The sequence below is a fragment of the Dendrobates tinctorius genome, unplaced genomic scaffold (assembly GCF_039654945.1).
Source record: "Dendrobates tinctorius isolate UK_male_01 unplaced genomic scaffold, ASM3965494v1 ptg000011l, whole genome shotgun sequence".
In the NCBI taxonomy this organism is placed as follows: Eukaryota; Metazoa; Chordata; class Amphibia; order Anura; family Dendrobatidae; genus Dendrobates; species Dendrobates tinctorius.
The window spans coordinates 78,057,024-78,075,289 of record NW_027361679.1 but is presented as its reverse complement, the minus strand read 5'-3'; the positions used below and the strand labels follow the sequence as shown (position 1 = coordinate 78,075,289).

At 40.0% G+C, this 18,266-nt stretch overlaps 1 protein-coding gene across 3 annotated transcripts in view; it reads right to left on the bottom strand.

Annotated features, from left to right (window-relative positions):
- Positions 1 to 18,266, bottom strand: part of PURG (purine rich element binding protein G) — a 363,872-nt gene that overhangs the window by 266,579 nt on the left and 79,027 nt on the right. The window contains exon 3 of one of the 3 annotated variants that reach the window (XM_073543565.1): positions 6,245 to 8,046. The exons of the other annotated variants lie outside the window; for them this stretch is intronic. Within the exon in view, the coding sequence (XP_073399666.1) occupies positions 7,054 to 8,028 (975 nt within the window). The 5' untranslated portion in view covers positions 8,029 to 8,046 and the 3' untranslated portion in view covers positions 6,245 to 7,053. Of the gene's footprint in view, positions 1 to 6,244; positions 8,047 to 18,266 lie in introns of those variants that run through there. 3 annotated transcript variants of the gene reach the window in all.

The window sequence follows — 18,266 nt, the reverse complement described above, 5'->3', positions numbered from 1 at the left end:
GGAACATATACGATTTTATCTGATGGCTTGGCTGTATATAATAGAGTTCTTTATGTGTTTTGGATTGAAACTGTCTCATTTGACCCGTTCCCGACCTTTGACGCAACATAGGAGTCATGAAAAGTCGTGCCAATATGACCCATGATGCCTATGTGGCGTCATGAATTGATTGCTCCCCTGCGGGTCACTGAAAGGTCACCCGACCCGAAAACAGAGGACCCTTTATAGTTAACCCCCAGGGGGCGTGGCTTAGCCCCCACGTGCCTACGATTGCTCTGATTGGCTGTTAACAGTGAAACAACCAATCAGAGCAATAGTAATATCTCATCAATGAAATCTGATGAAATATTACAATCCAGCCATGGCCGATGCTGCAGTAGCACTGGACATGGCTGGAGACCGAGACCTGACCTCCCCCACACCGACTGGCGGGGGCGATTGGCCCCCACCACAGACTGACTGCAGTGATCGGCCACTGCCATCACGATTTGCTCCCTCTCCCCTTCCCTCCGCAGTCCTATCCCCCCCTCACCCCTCCCGGTACCTAGCATGTCCCGCTCTGGGTCCCGGTGTCACACCGTCCCGGATCATGGGCGTTGCCATCTTGGAAAATGGCGGGCGCATGCGCAATGCGCCCGCTTGAATCTGCAACGCTGCACATTCATTTATATCACTGTGATAAACTCTCACAGTGATCAAAATAAAAAAAAAAGTAAATCACCGCCCCCCACCCTTATCACACCCATATGTAGGGACAAATAATAAAATAAAGAAAATATTTTTATTTCTCCATTAAGGTTAGGGTTGGAAATAGGGTTACGGGTTGGAAATAGGGTTACGGGTTGGAAATAGGGTTACGGGTTGGAAATAGGGTTACGGGTTGGAAATAGGGTTACGGGTTGGAAATAGGGTTACGGGTTGGAAATAGGGTTACGGGTTGGAAATAGGGTTACGGGTTGGAAATAGGGTTATGGGTTGGAAATAGGGTTACGGGTGGGTTGGGATTAGGGTTAGGCTTGTGGTTAGGGTTAGAGTTGGGATTAGGGGTATGTTGGGGTTAGGGTTGGAGATAGAATTGAGGGATTTCCACTGTTTAGGCACATCACGTGGTCTCCAAACGCGACATGGCGCCACCATTTATTCCAGGCAATTTTGCGTTCAAAAAGTCAAAACAGTGCTCCCTCCATTCCGAGCCCCGACGTGTGCCCATACAGTGCTTTACCTCCACATATGGGGTATCAGCGTAATCAGGAAAAATTGCACAACAACTTTGGGGGTCTAATTTCTCCTGTTACCCTTGGGAAAATAAAAATTTGGGGCTAAAAAAAATTATTTTTGTGGAAAAAAAATGTATTTTTTATTTTCACGGCTCTGCGTTATAAACTTCTGTGAAGCTCTTGGGGGTTCAAAGTGCTCACCACACAGCTAGATTAGTTCCCTGGCTAGTCTAGTTTCAAAAATGGGGTCACTTGTGGGGGGTTTCCACTGTTTAGGAACATCAGAGGCTCTGCAAACGTAACATGACGCCCGCAGACCATTCCATCAAGTCGGTATTTCAAAACGTCACTACTTCCCTTCCGAGCCCCGACGTGTGCCCAAACAGTGGTCCCCTCCCACATATGGGGTGCAGCGTACTCAGGACAAACTGGACAACAACTTTTGGGGTCGAATTTGTCCTGTTACCCTTGTGAAAATCAAAAAATTGTGGGCTAAAAATCATTTTTTGAGGAAAAAAATTATTTTTTATTTTCATGGCTCTGCGTTATAAACTTCTGTGAAGCACTTGGGGGTTCAAAGTGCTCACCACACATCTAGATTAGTTCCTTGGGTGGTCTAGTTTCCAAAATGAGGTCAATTGTGGGGGTTTTCCACTGTTTAGGCACATCAGAGGCTCTGCAAACGTAACAGGACGCCCGAAGACAATTCCATCAAGTCGGTATTTCAAAACGTCACTACTTCCCTTCTGAGCTCTCCCATGAGCCCAAACAGTGGTTCCCCCCACATGTGGGCCATCGGTGTACTCAGGACAAATAGTACAACAACTTTTGTGGTCCAATTTCTCCTGTTAGCCTTGTGAAAATAAAAAATAGCGGGCTAAAAAATCATTTTTGTGGAAGAAAATGATTTTTTATTTTCACTGCTCTGCGTTATAAACTTGTGAAGCACTTGGGAGTTCAAAGTGCTCACCATAGTCCTAGATAAGTTCCTTGGGGGGTCTAGTTTCCAAAATGGGGTCACTTGTGGGGGAGCTCCAATGTTTAGGTACACAGGGGCTCTCCAAACACGACAATGTGTCTGCTAACTTTCCATTCAAAAAGTCAAATCGTGCTCCTTCCCTTCCAGGCCCTGCCGTGCACCCAAACAGTGGTTTATGACCACATATGAGGTATCGGTGTACTCAGGAGAAATTGCCCAACAAATTTTAGGATCCATTTTATCCTGTTGCCCATGTGAAAATGAAAAAAACTGAGGCTAAATAAAATTTATGTGAAAAAAAGTACTTTTTTTTTTTTTACGGATCAATTTGTGAAGCACCTGGGGGTTCAAAGTGCTCACTATGCATCTAGATAAGTTTCTTGGGGGTTGGGGGGTCTAGTTTCCAAAATGGGGTCACTTGTGGGGAAGCTCCAATGTTTAGGCGCACAGTGGCTCTCCAAACGCGACATGGCAAACGCTAAATATTCAAGCATATTTTCCATTCAAAAAGTCAAATGGCACTCCTTCCCTTCTGAGCCCTGCCGTGCGCCCAAACAGTGGTTTATGACCACATATGAGGTATCGGTGTACTCAGGAGAAATTGCTTAACAAATTTTAGGATCCATTTTATCCTGTTACCTATGTGAAAATGAAAAAATTGAAGCTAAAAGAAAATTTTTGTTGGAAAAATTAAAAAGTCCATTTTTTCCTTCCACGTTGCTTTAGTTCCTGTGAAGCACGTGAAGGGTTAATAAACTTCTTGAATGTGGTTTTGAGTAGCTTGAGGGGTGCAGTTTTTAGAATGGTGTCGCTTTTGGGTATTTCCTGCTATATAGACCCCTCAAAGTGACTTCAAATGTGAGGAGGTCCCTAAAAAAATGGTTTTGTAAATTTTGTTGTAAAAATGAGAAATCAACTTTTAACCCTTATAACTTCCTAACAAAAAAAAATTTTGTTTCCAAAATTGTGCTGATGTAAAGTAGACATGTGGGAAATGTTATTTATTTTGTGTCACATAACTCTCTGGTTTAACAGAATAAAAATTCAAAATTTGAAAATTGCAAAATTTTCAAAATTTTTGCCAAATTTCAGTTTGTTTCCACAAATAAACGCAAAAATTATCGACCTAAATTTAACACTATCATGAAGCCCAATATGTCATGAAAAAAAAAAATCTCAGGATCGCTAGGATGCATTGAAGCGTTCCTGAGTTATTACCTCATAAAGGGACACTGGTCAGAATTGCAAAAAATGACCAAGTCATTAAGGTCAAAATAGGCTGGGTCATGAAGGGGTTAAGGTATGTTGGACGGTCGATTGGATTCTGATACAGAAATGTCTCTATTTCATTGTTCTTTAATGATTGTGTCCAAAAAGTTAATTTCTGTGCTGGAGTAGTTGAGTATTAAGTTGATGGTGGGATGAAATTGATTAAACTGTTCGTGGAGGGTCTTTAGGTGTTGCTCAGACTGCATCCAAATGATTAAAATATCATCAATGTAATGGTAGTAGTCCAAAGGATGTGGAATCTTTGTACGCTAATATCCCACAGCAGGATGGATTAAATGCCTATAAAGTCTTCATGGAAAATTCAGGAATTAATGCGGATTCTGTAGTAAAACTTATAAAATAAATTCTCACCCACAACAAGTTTGATAAGATATATCTACAGGAAACTGGTACAGTGATGGGAAGTAAAATGGCTCCACAGGAACCTTTCCTTGCAACCAGAAAAAATGTAAAACCTGGCCATTTATAATGACCACGGACAAGATAAAGATCCTCAACTCACATCTGGACTACAAGAGCCCAGGTACTTTAAGCTGCATCACCTCTAATGTGGTGTAATTAATTATTTGTACTAAATGTCAAACTGGGGGTCTGTATGTGGGGGAGACAGGGCAAAAACTATGAACAAGGATGAATTCTCATCACCACAAAATAAGAGAAAAAAGAATGGATCTACTTGTGGCAAAACATTTTTGTATCCCTGATCATAGCATGATGGACATTAAATTACATGTTTTAAAAGGGAACTTGAAATCTCAGAGTATAAATTTATGACAACTTTTGACACGTTCAGTGCAGGAATGAATGTGTCGCATGGATTTATGTCTTTTTACATCAATTAAGGAACTTGCTCTTCAGACCTTCTGGGGGCATCACAGCATAGAACCAGACCCAATCAGAGGACAATAAAACATCCACTCCTTATCTATGAACTGGTCCAATATTTATGTTTATCCCTCTCCCATAATGACAATTCTGCTTCACGTCACTTATGATATCTACTGCATTATTTCTCTGCTCTGTTGTGTATAAATATGTGATTCTTCAGATGCTGTATTAGTCTAGCCTGATGAAGGGACCTGAGTAGTCTCGAAAGTTTGCAATTTGTTTCCGTATTTGCAGTTAGCCATTAAAATGTATCAACCACTGAGGACTCTCAATTCAATTCAAAACATCCAGACGCCTTATCTATGAACTGGTCCAATATTTATGTTTATCCCCTTCCATAATGATAACTCTGCTTCAGGTCACTTGTTTTATCTACTGCTGGGGAGAGCTTTGCTGTAGTGCTCTTCAATGGGATTACTTATGACTTGGCCCCGAGATCACTACTTAACCTGCAATACCTCAATTTCTGAGAAAATCTGCAACATTTATATACAGATATGCTGCACTAACACTCACTATTAAGCTAAATTCACATTAGAGTCAAGGCTAATTAATAACAGATGCAAAATGGAGTAAATATGATCTCAGAATTCCAATGTGATTTTTTTCAGTAAAATTTCAATATTACAGACATTAATAATGCTGATAAAGTAACAGATATAAAATTTGTGTATTACGTACACAATTGGAAACAATACAGGAAAAATAAAAAAAACAAAAACAGTATTCTGCATGATTACCAAAATGAAGTGTTGATTACTTTAGTCTTGCATGTAAATTCAAAATTAGTCACCTAAAGCCCTAAAAATGCCGGTTACTGTAAACCAGCCGATTTAGAAATGAAGGAGGACCTGTCAGCTCTTGCATTTCGCCTGGAATAGCATTTCTGGATTATCTTTTTTCATAACTACGTTATGCTATTCCTCCTTTAGCCCTTCAAGAAATTTTCTGAATGAACTGACTGCTGCTACTTTTGCACTTTTCAGTGGTGTGTCTCCCTACACATTCTGACCCTGCCGCACCGCTTGGACAATATCAGACTATGCAGGGTCACCCCCAAAGTAGTAACACTCAGTTGTCAATTTATTCAGAAACTTCTAGGAGTGATAACAGAAAAATATCGGAATGCTCCAGAATTGGTATTTCATCGGAAATACAATTTATTAACACAAACATGTTAGAAAAAAAGGGGGGAAATGCCAGTCATTGACAAATCAAGGCATTGTAATTACGGTTTGATATTTATGGACCAAAAAAGTGTAATTGTTACATTCTTCCTTGAATTATCAGTGTGAACATATTCTCCATTACTACAGGCACTGGGATTAGCAGCAACAGTGTAGTGATACTTACTGTATACCCCACTTATAATCATCATTACTAAAGATAACTATAGATATGCTTAACATGCATAACTATGGTATACATACAATTTATAATTAAACACTAAATGGTTCATATATATTTATATATATAATTTTTTTTTCCTTAAATAAAAAATAAAAGTTTTTAGTGCTTCTACACCCAACAGCAACCCCTTGTGCAAAACAATACAGAAAATAAGGGCAGATTTGGTATGGTTCAACTGTCCATTGTCATAAATAAGAACCCTACACCACACTTCAGGTGGAAATATAGGTCTTTCCATTTTTTTTTTCTTTGTTAAAAGCACCCAATCGTTCTTTGCTAGGAGATGCTGCATAAAACACAACCAAACTATACTTAACTAAAAGAATATTATAACATTCACTAATAGTTTTTTTGTGACCTGACACTCACACGCACACACGGGGGGGGGGGGGGGGGAGAAGTAATCAGTTACCTTGACTTACAATATAAACAATTTCTCATAGTACAACAGGCCTATACATAGGTGCACCATAATCTATATATTTCTATATAAAATAGCCATAAAGGGAGGAATATTGTTAAAAGGCATAATTCTACTCTTTTACATATGCAAGCTGCTACTGTCAGGATATATATTTTCTACCCTAGTTTCAGTGCAGCCATTTTGTTGACACTTGAACAGTTTCTTTGAAATGTAGAAATTCCTTGGCTGTAAACAGTGTAAACAGTTATCACACACTGTCAGCTACCATTCGTCTTTGTTACTGATGGATTCTGCACCCAACAGACATTCTCAACTCTGAACAGAGTTTTAAAAATGTGTAAATGCATTTCATATACATTCACAATAATAAATGCCCTGTATATAAGCTTGGCAGAGCTGAAAGCAAATCTAAAAATCAAATAAAAAAAAAAAAAAAAAAATGTTGATTAGATTATATATATATATATCATTTGTATAATATCTATACATCTATGCAAGTAGAAATATAGATATAATGTAGTTTGCTTTTATAGTGCAATTCAAGCCTTACCTAAAAGGTATTTTAAAAGGTTGAACTTTGTGCTGATAAAAAAAAACAAAAAAACCACATACAGTCTGGAAATTATTGAAGCAGCTCTATCAGAGGCTGGTAAGCTCATAGTATTGTTCGTGTTGTAGGCTAAGATGCGGACACCAGACTCTTTGAAGGACTTCTTGTCTGTTGATACTCTGCTAAAAAATAAAAAAAAGGAATGAACAAAAATAGGGAAATCTTCTAAAAGACTACAGAATTTGTCTCCGATAAAAAGACTTCAAATTTTGTAAGGTGTCCACTGGCATTTGTTTTACTCAGGACACTCTTGCTCTTCACTGCTGTCCACACGTGCATCCATCCTCTTTTCTTTATGGCTATTGTAAATTTTTCTCATTTCCTCTTCATATTTGATAAAATTGTCCCCAAACCTGGTCCATACTTTGTAAGGGACTGTGATAGTGTTGCGATAGGGCGGTCTAACCTCACTTACCCTCAAGAATATGCCATAACGGTTTGAGCCAACATCAAAGTAGAACCTCTTATTGTCCACACGGAAAGATGTTCCTTCTGGAAGCTCAGGAGGTTCATCACCACCACCTCGTCGTTCTTCTATATCTCCTTCACCATAATCTTCAATAAGCTGAACTAATGCATCTCTGAATTCAATCATACCCTGCGCTGGTAGAACTATGGTCTGCTCTTGACCCAAGCTCTGCCCAAAATAACCAATCATTCCAGGTCCTCTGGTCATAGTTTGTCTTATTCTAAGAAAGCGTCCCCGTTGGTTCTCTTTAAGGTCTAAATAATATTTTCTATTGTCGCGTTCAATATACTCAGTTTTCAGCACACTGTGTGTTGCAGGTTCTTCTGATCCAACAGAACCTGAAGGTGAGGATGGATGAGGCCTCCTTCGAGAATCATGCTCTTTCTCATTACCATGTTCACTTCTTTGAGAATGACTACTTCGTAGACCCAAGTGAGCATAGTGCTCAATAAAGTCTCCTAAACAATCTTTTAATTCAGCAGCCACAGACAAGGATAATGTTAACTTGCTTTTTCTAATATTATCCTGTCGACCTCTACCAATCCAAACTTCTGCAATCTTTAAAAAACGACCTCGAGCGCTCTGCTTGACGTCCAAGTAAAACCTTTTTTTTTGAATGTCAACTCGTTTAGATGCTAGCTCTTGTATCTCTAAATTTTGCGTGGAGGGGTAGCTGTACTGCTGTGGATAAATGTTCCTGCTTATACCTGCACTTTCCCTTTGGCCTCTTCCTCGATCCATATTTAATGTCTCAGTCAGCTAGAAAAGAAAGAAATTAAAAGAATTGTGAATTAAAATATTAGGTACAGTTTAAATAACACTACCCCAAACTGCGTCAATGTTCTCACTATGGAGACCCCAAAGTCTTTTCTATTGCCAATGTAAATTATGAAGAAAAGTGTCAGCATGCAATGTATACTTACATTTCTGTCGACATTTGAGCTACAGTTATACCACATTGCAAATTATAAAACATGTATTGCCGTAATTCTGTAACAATTTTTCTAGTTACAAGAAGCACAGGACTGAAGTAAAAAATTCTCGAAAGAGAAAATGTTACAATTTGATTATATGTTACTAAGCACACTAGACAACAGTCACTTGATCAATATGTTAGAGAATATGTATGTCAGAGTGGGGTTTGTCTCCATGACCCAAAGCAGTCAGCTACCTCTTTTGAAACAGGTTCTTTAAATTGATTTTACTTCTGAACTTTAAAACACCACTTCAGGAGTTTTTTATTTTATCACTGAAGTAGTGCTTCTCGTATACTTACCACCAGGGCTGTGGAGTCGGAGTCGTGGAGTCGGAGTTAGTTTTGGTTGGAGTCGGAGTCGGTAGAAATGTACCGACTCCAGCTTTAAAAAAAATGTATTAATATTTCATAATTGAACTTTCATATGAATTTTATAAATGTTACTCAAATATATATGTTCTATCAAACTATGAACAACAGTGATAAGCAGTTCTGCTGGAGATAGAGACATTTCTTACTTCTTGTGTGTCACTGTTCTCCACTGCCCTTATCTAATCTTATACTTGGTTAACCTCATGCTGCCCCAACCCCCCTACTTACAATGTATGAAACTGAAAGTGAAAATGTGTTGCAAATTCTTAGTAGTAAAGCTCCTCCTCTAGACTAGATCATACTAGGTGTGCGTCTTCGAAGCATCTCACAGCTGCCTGCTACTCAGAAGAGGAAGACTGTAAGAAGTATTATCCTTTCAACAAACTTTGCATCAGTTAACTGTGAGTACATGAGGAATAATAACAGTATTACTGACCACTATATCAGTTGTACGACCTGGCAATAATTTTGTACAATTGTTTTTAGGAAAAACAATTGTCATTTGGATTGTGAATGCAGAATTAAAAACCTGAGAATGTCAAAGAAGCATCACATTAAATCAGCTGTATTTGAACATTTCACCATCACTCAAGATAGAAAACATTATGTCTGTCAGTGTATGACAAATGATCCAGACGAAAACAAATGCTGTGAAGCCAAGATGAGTGCATATTCAGGCAAAGATAAAAATGCTCCTACCAGAGCTTCTAATCTAAAGAGACATTTACAGCGCTTTCATCCAGAAGTACTGAAAGCAGTGGATAAGAAAGACTGCATCCAAACCAATGAACCAGTGCCCAGCTCTTCCAGCCAAACAAAGGAGCAGAGAACTTTGCAGCCATCAGTTGCAAGATATTTTGTCAGTGACAAAGTTACTGTGACAATGACAGTAGATACATTTAAAAAACAGATCATAGAGCTTGTTGTAAAGGATAGTGTGCCTATTTCATTATTTTCACGACCAGCTTTTATGTGTCTGAATGGGGAAATGGCCCGCAAGCTTGGTGTTTCTCTGGAGAGAGAGAGTATTAGAAAATTAGTAATCGAAGAAGCTTTTAAACAAAAGGAAGAACTTAAAAAAACTCTCAAGGGACGCTTTCTGTTTCTTAAAATGGATGCCTGCACATGTCACAGAGTGAACTATTTTGCCATCAATGTCCGATTTGTTTGTGACAAAAATGAAATAGTTACCAAGACATTGGCAGTAAAAGACACCAAAGCTCATCACACCAGTGAGTTTCTCCAGGTCTTGGTGGAAAAGGTTCTGCAAGACTATGAACTTAAAAAAGAGCAAGTTCTTTCTGTCGTAACTGACAATGCTTCAAATATGATAAGCACTATTAAGCTAATGAATGAGAGTAATGATGGTGACCAGCAGCTAGAAGAACATTCTGGGTCCACAGACACAGAAATGTTTGAAATAGAGGAACACAGTATTGTAACTGAGGAGCAAACTGAAGTTGCTTCAGATGAACAGCAACATGATAGTTTAGATGATCTTGTTGAAACTGTGTCAATATGTTCTTTCATTCATCACATGCGCTGTATTGTGCATACGCTACAGCTGGCTATAAGTGACAGTCTGCAAGAAGGACATGCTGCTGCACTGATTGGCAAGGTGAGAAAATTGGCTACTGTTGCCAGAACCCCTAAAGTTGACTCAATTTTGAAGAGACGTGCTGGAAAAGGGGCAATTATTGATCAAGCCACACGATGGGGCAGTACTTACTTAATGATTCAGCGCTTGGTTGAACTGAAAACCTTTCTTGTAGACATAGCTAACCCTCAACTGACGCTAAATGAAAGTCAGTGGAATCAGGTGACTGAGCTGGAAAAATTGCTAGAGCACCCATTTACAGTGACTAAAAAATTACAAGCAGAGGACTTAACTCCAGGTATTTTCTTAAAGGAGTGGAAGAACCTGATGTTTCGCCTGTCCCAAAGAGGAGGGTTAATTGCAAGTGGCATTGCTACATCAATGAAAAGGAGAGAGGAGCTACTATTACAAAATAACATTCTTTTGGCAGCTGTTTATGTAGACCCAATGCATCGGATTCTTCTAGATGATCAACAGCTAAGTAAAGGAAAAGAAGCTCTGTTTGAAATAGCAGTAAGGATGAAAGGGTTGCAGAACAGTCAGGAGGAAGAAGAATTTGGTCGTCCTGCCACATCTTCACCCTCATCATCAACTGATGAAGAATCTAATTTCGAAAAATATTTGGATCACAAGGACCGTGCAAAGCGTTCCCGCATAGAAGAAGAGTCAGCCCCATCAAGGAACACAGCCAGTACATTTCAGCAGAATTTTTAATGTGCACTAAAAGAAATTGAGAAATTTGACCGTTCATCAAAAATAACAGTGCAACAAGCGATTCCTCTGTATCCTGACATTGTCAGAGATGTTGCCCGAGTGGTTACTGCTTTGCCACCAACACAAGTTAGTGTAGAGAGGTTGTTCTCTGCTCTCAAAATAATTAGATCAGATTTGAGGGCATCCATGAAGGAGGATCTGACAGAGGCAATACTTTTTCTGAGGACAAATTTATAGATTTCTTCTTATTAACTGCATAAAAGTGTTTATTGCATATTTACTTACAGTTTAGAAAAGTTTATAAAAGTTATTTGCTATATTCTAATTGTATTCTAATAAATGTAGTTTTTGCTCTAAGTGGTCTGATTACTTATATGATGGTGAGAAACTGAATAAGCACGATGTTTAATATTTTACAACAGTAAATTTGTTGTTATGAATTGGCCATTTATGAAGGAGTCGGAGCCGGAGTCGGAGCCTGATAAAATCCAGGAGTCGGAGTCGCAACTGTGGCTTACCGACTCCACAGCCCTGCTTACCACCCGCCATCTTCACCTTTTATCGCTGCAGCTCCAGTTTGTCTATAACAGATTGTGATCTGAAGCATTGCTCCGATGCTTGCTGGTGCGAGAAAGAGGTAATTTTCAATGCAAGTCTTTGAAAGCCTCGTTCTGGCTCTCAATGACGTGCAATGAGAGCTTGTGACCATTACTTCTGACTTTCAGCCAGTCAGAAGTTGGAGTCACAAGATGTCATCCTTGGACCTGAGTGGCGCCGATAAAGGTAACGAAAACGACAGGCAAGTACAACAAGCATAGCCTGTAAGTGGAAGTCAGTTCAAACCCCACAAAATACTGAACTTTAGTCACAAATACAAGATATCAGAGGTATGGAATATCATACAGTTATGCTGAACACCACTATTGAGCGTTTTAATGCAGTTTGCACTCTTTGTAACACGTGTTGGGTTCAGAGAGACTACTAATAAGTGTAGTAGCTCCCCACCCGCTTCTTTCTCAAGTGTCTTGTATAATTGTTTTCGTTAAAACAACATACTGACATGCAGACTTGCTATATTGAGTTTACTTGTATTGAGGATGGCTGTTTATCGTTAGCAATAGTAGAAACAATTTCTATCTTAAGAAATCTATTTTTAACTAATTTTTTCTCTAATACTATTCAGAAAATTTAATACAATTCAAATATAAAGAAAAAAAAAAAAAAAAACGAAAAAATAAGCATCACTCCAGCGATCAAAAAAAACCCTAAAACGCAAGTTTGGTACTTTAATAGGCCAAAAGTCCATTTCCCTAAAAATAACCTGACTTGGCTGACATGGCTGCAGCAGAAACGAAACAATGCAATAGCTCATGACAGCCAATCACTGAGCTCAACTGTCTTGGGACATCTGTCTTGGAATGCACCATGAGCCCAGTGATTAGCTACAGTGATCACCTGCTGTAGTAGGGATAGCACTGCTGAAGCCCTATCTACAGGAGTGCAGAGGAGGGTGTATGTTCGAATGGCAGGAGATAAAGAGTCATTTTAGAGGAGATCAAAACTTTAGGCTATCAAAATTTAAAAGCAGCAACCCATATAAACCTTTACCTCAAAGAATGTATCTCATATCCTCGCAGCATGTACTAGTTTTTTCTGTGTCGGATGAAATTCACCCACTCCAGCATGCCAAATAGAGTCACCGTATAACACCACTTTTTCTTTTACATTGATATTCATTAACATAGGAAACTGTAATTGGTCTTGTAAATTATTAATAGCTGCTGCTGTAATAAATGAGTTCAACATGGATGACAAGTGATAAAAAAAAAAAATCAGTTTTCTGAATTAAACTGATGATTATTTATACTGAAATGTGTACTTTGGCCTTTATAAAGCGTAAAAATCATTTCATCCTGTTTACAAGTATTGGGAAAGGAGCATTCCTAGGAATCCTCGATCACGATTTGGCCAGTGTATATGTGGCCTCAAGTGACATTTTCTGCGTATCATATACATTCCCCCCTCCCTCACCCACATGTATTTTGTTGGTTACAGACCTTGTGAAAACTACAAAGTACCTTTTCATTTAGCTCTCATGGGGCGTGCAATTTAACCCATCTGTTACAGCCAATTTTAACCTTAATGATCAAGCCTCATTTTTCAAATCTCACCAGTGTCACTTTATGTGACAATAACTCCAAAATGCTTCTATATATCTTGGTGATTCTTTTTCGTGACACATCGCACTTTATATTAGCAGTAAATTTAAGTCTATAAGTGTTTGAAGTTTTTGGTGAAAATATCTGAAATTTGATGAAAATTTAGAAAAATTAGCAATTTTCAGTGCTTAGATCCTTAAACCAGAACACACAAAATAGTTAAAATAGTTAATAAATAACATTTCCCATATGTGAGTATCGTTTTTCAAAAGTCCTTTTATTTCGTTAAGATGTTAGAAGGGTTACAGTTTAGCAGCATTGTTTGATTTTTTTTTAAAAAGAAAATTTACAAATCAATTTAAGGACCTATTCAGTTTTGAGAGAAGATTGAGGGGCATATACTGTATATCGAAAACATCCAGAATTGATACCATTTTAAAAACTGCACCACTCAAATAAGATAATAGCAGAATATAGACCCCATTATTTGTTCCGCATTTTCTACTGAATATGATATCATAAATACAGTCAAAAACTACTTTTTAGTAGTTTTTATAACACCAAGTAAATCAAACTTCTGTGAAATCAAACTGCCCACTTAAGAAGCAACACTGATTGACAATTAATTTCACATGATGTTGTGCAAATGGAATAGACAACAGATGGAAATGATTGGCAATTATCAAGACACCCTCAATAAAGGATTGGTTCTGCAGGTGGGGACTACAGACCACATCTCACTACCAATGCTTTCTGGCTGATGTTTTGGTCACTTTTGAATGTTGGTTTCACACTCGTGGTAGCATGAGACGGACTCTATAACCCACACAAGTGGCTCAGGTAGTGCAGTTCATCCAGGATGGCACGTCAATGCGCGCTGTGGCAAGATGGTGTGCGGTGTCTGTCAGCGTAGTGTCCAGAGGTTGGAGGCGCTACCAGGAGACAGGCCAGTACACCAGGAGACGTGGAGGGGGCCATAGGAGGGCAACAACCCAGCAGCAGGACCCCACTACCTCTGCCTTTGTGCAAGGAGGAACAAGAGGAGCACTGCCAGAGCCCTGCAAAATGACCTCCAGCAGGCCACAAATGTGCAAGTGTCTGCACAAATGGTTAGAAACTGACTCCATGAGGATGGTCTGATGGCTCGACATCCACAGATGAGGGTTGTGCTCACAGCCCAACACCAAGCAGGATGCTTGGCATTTGCCACAGAACACCAGGATTGAAAAATTTGCCACTGGCGTCCTGTGCTCTTCACAGATGAAAGCAGGTTCACACTGAGCACATGTGACAGACTTTACAGAGTCCGGAGACGCCGTGGAGAGTGATCTGCTGCCTGCAACATCCTTCAGTATGACCGGTTTGGCAGTGGGTCAGAAATAGTGTGGGGTGGCATTTCTTTGGAGGGCCGCAAAGCCCTCCATGTGCTCGCCAGAGGTAGCCTGACTGCCATTAGGTACCGAGAGGAGATCCTCAGACCCCTTGTGAGACCATATGCTGGTGTGGTTGGACCTGGGTTCCTCCTAATTTACATTGGCATGTAAAAGTTTGGGCACCCCTGGTCAAAATTACTGTTATTGTGACCAGTTAAGCAAGTTGAAGATGGAATGATCTTTAAAAGGGCTGAAGTTAAAGATGACACATTTTCTCTGTATTTTAGGTCAAAAAAATTATATATTGTCATTTTAAAAATTACAATAAGGAAAATAGGCCAATGCAAAAGTTTGGGCATCCTGCATAGTTAGTACCTAGTAGCACTCCCTTTTAAAAATATCACAGCTTGTAAACGCTTTTAGTAGCCAGCCAAGAGTCTTTCAATTCTTGTTTGATGGATTTTCATCCATTCTTCCATTTCTGTGAGATTCCTGGGTCGTCTTGCATGCACTGCTATTTTGAGGCACCTTGAAAAAGAGGCGAAACGCGCGTCGGTGGCGGCGCTGCTTGTGGTCCTTGGCTGAGTTTAATATGGGTAAGCACTATGGCTTGGGATAGTGATTTTTTCGGGATACGCACCTGTTAGGATCTCTTTTACCTTTATATCCCTCTAATATGGCCCATATTTTGTTACAGGCACTAAGCACTTTATTTTGTTAATGTCTTAGGACTAACAAGCAGCAGATACTTATCTGATCCTTTATGTATTTTCTGTCATTTATGTAATTGTCAGCATTATATGTTTAATAAACTTTGCTCATTATTTTCATGTGATTGGACTTGTACTCCCTGTTTTTTCCTTTTAATATTTTGAGGGCTAGCCACAGATTTTCAATGATGATCGAATCGGGGGACTGTGAGGGCCATTGAAAAACCTTTAGCTATCGCCTTTTGAGGTAGTCTATTGTGGATTTTGATGTGTGTGATTATCCATTTGTAGAAGCCATCCTGTTTTCAAATTCAGCTTTTTTACACATGGTGTTATGTTTGCAAATTTCATTGAATCCATTCTTCCCTCTACCTGTGAAATGTTCCCAGTGCCATTGTCTGCAACACAACTCCAAAGCATGATTGATCCATCCCCATGCTTGGATGGTTGGAGAGATGTTCTTTTCCTGAAATTCTATGCAATTTTTTCTTTGCACATACCTTTGATCATTGCGACCAAAGAGTTTTATTTTAACTTCAACGATTCACAGGACTTGTTTCTAAAATGCATTGGACTTGTTTAGATGTTCTTTTGCATACCGCTGATGCTGAATTTTATGGTGAGGGTGCAGGAGAGGTTTTCTTCTGATGACTCTTCCATGAAGGCCATATTTGATAAGGTGTCTCTGAACAGTAGAACAATTACCACAACTCCAGAATCTGCTAAATCTTTCTGAAGGTCTTTTGCAGTCAAGTGGGGGTTCTGATATGCCTTTCTAGCAATCCTACAAGCAGCTCTCTGAAATTTTGCTTGGCCTTCCAGACCTTATCTTGACCTCCACTGTTCCTGTAAACTGCTATTTCTGAATTACATATTGAACTGAGGAAAGGGCAACTTGAAAACGCTTTGCTATCTTCTTATAGCCTTCTCCTGCTTTGTGGGCCTCCACCATTTTCATTTTCAGAGTGCTAGGCAGCTGCTTAAAAGAACCCATGGTGGCTGTTTTTTTGCACAAGGTTAGAGGAGGCTATGTGTTTCTAAACCTGTGGAATCTGCATCAGCTGGCCTTTCCCAACATTGAGTGTGAACAAGCAAATAACCCTTACAGGCTAATTAAGGTCTGAAACCTTGGTCAAAGTTATCTGAGCACACAAATCTCCAAAGGTGCCCAAACTTTAGCATCGGACCATTTTTCTTTTTGTAATTTTTAAAATGTGAAAAAATTACAATGTGTATTACTTTTTAGCCTAAAATACAAAACAAATGTGTCATCTTTAACTTTAGGCCTTTTAGAGATCATTTTATCTTCAACTTGCTTAACGGTTCACAATAACAGTAATTTTGACCAGGGGTGCCTAATCTTTTGCATGCCACTGTAGGACAAGGCCAGACCTCATGTGGCTGGAGTCTGTCATCAGTTTCTACGGGATGAAGGCATTGAAGCTATGGACTGGCCCGCCTGTTCCCCAGACCTGAATCCGATTGAGCACATCTGGAACATCATGTCTCGCTCCATCCACCAACGTCACGTTGCACCACAGACTGTGTCCAGGAGTTGGCGGATTCTTTAGTCCAGATCTGAGAGGAGATCCCTCAGGAGACCATCTGCCACCTCATCAGGAGCATGCCCATGTGTTGAACAGTAGGAAGGTCATACAGGCACGTGGAGGCCATGCACGATACTGAGCCTCATTTTGACTTGTTTTAAGGACATTACAATTCCACTTTAATTTTGTGTGTGACTCCAAATCCAGGCCTCCATTGGTTAATAAATTTGATTTCCATTGATGATTGTGTGATTTTGTTGTTCGCACATTCAACTTTGTAAAGAACAAAGTATTCAATGAGAATATTTCTTTCATTCAGATCTAGAGTGTGTTAGGCTACTTTCACACTTGCGTTAGGAGGCGCAGTGCCAAGGCCGTTGTGCAGTTCTGCCCCATGCCGCGCCCCCTCCGGTCAGCTCCTCCTATGCCTATGGGCGCATGACACTGCATGCGACCTGCGTACCCTATCGTTAGCATTGGGTACGCAGGCCGTGCGTTGGTATGCTTTTGCTGGCACATGCGCTCTTTTGACGGTGCGCTTACGTGCGCCAAACGCACCGTGTTGCATTCTGGTGCGCTCGGCGCACCGTCAAAAGGGCGCATGCGCCGGCAAAAGCATACCAGCACACGGCATGCGCAAGTGTGAAAGTAGCCTTATTTGAGCGTTCTTTATATTTTTGAGCAGTATATTATAAATTGGGTACAGTAGTTTAAAGCAGGATGTGCTAAATATTTTTTCAAAAAAATGTGTAAAAGTTATGAAATATCCTATAAATTTCTTTTCTTGTTCTCAGGATCTGCAGCCCTGCACCCATCTCAAGAACTGCTACCGTGAACAGAAAAACCGGATTAAGGCTACATGCACACGCTGCGGAATGGGGTGCGGATTTGGCTGCGCGGATTTTGTAAAATCCGCAGGTAAATCTGCAGGTCAAAAGACCTGCGGTTTTTCATCTCCACAATGGAGAAGATGGCAAACCGCAGCGGAATCTGCAGAAATTGACATGCATATTCTTTCTGCGGTTTCAAAACCGCAGGAAAACCAAGCGGAAAAATCTGCACCGTCTGCCAGCGGTTTTTTAATTAAAATATTGACTTTTATAACTAGGTCCTCATACCTGGAATCAGTCAGAGTTATTGTGTGTCCCTCTGTATTAGCTGCCTCCCAGCTATGCATCAACCCCACTGTAGCGTCTGGCACCGCCTCCTTTTGTGTTGGATGCCGGAGGGCGCCTGCGTTGTTCCAACAGTTCTCGAGCATGCGCAGTGCGCGCTGCCCGAGAACTGACATCAGGCTATCAAGCCTGTGTGCTTATGAGTCCCCTGATCCCGCCCTGCAGTATATTATGAAGTGTTCACATTGCGGGGCTGGGAATCTTGCACCTGGCGCATTGAACAGCTTTAGCTTCCCCTCCTCCATCTCCCTCCTCCTGTTTCGTTTTCATCCTTTGGCAGCGTCTGATCAGCTGAGTGGTTCACTAGCAGTTCAGCTCATCAACTACGGTGTGTCACTGTAAAAACCACTCACATT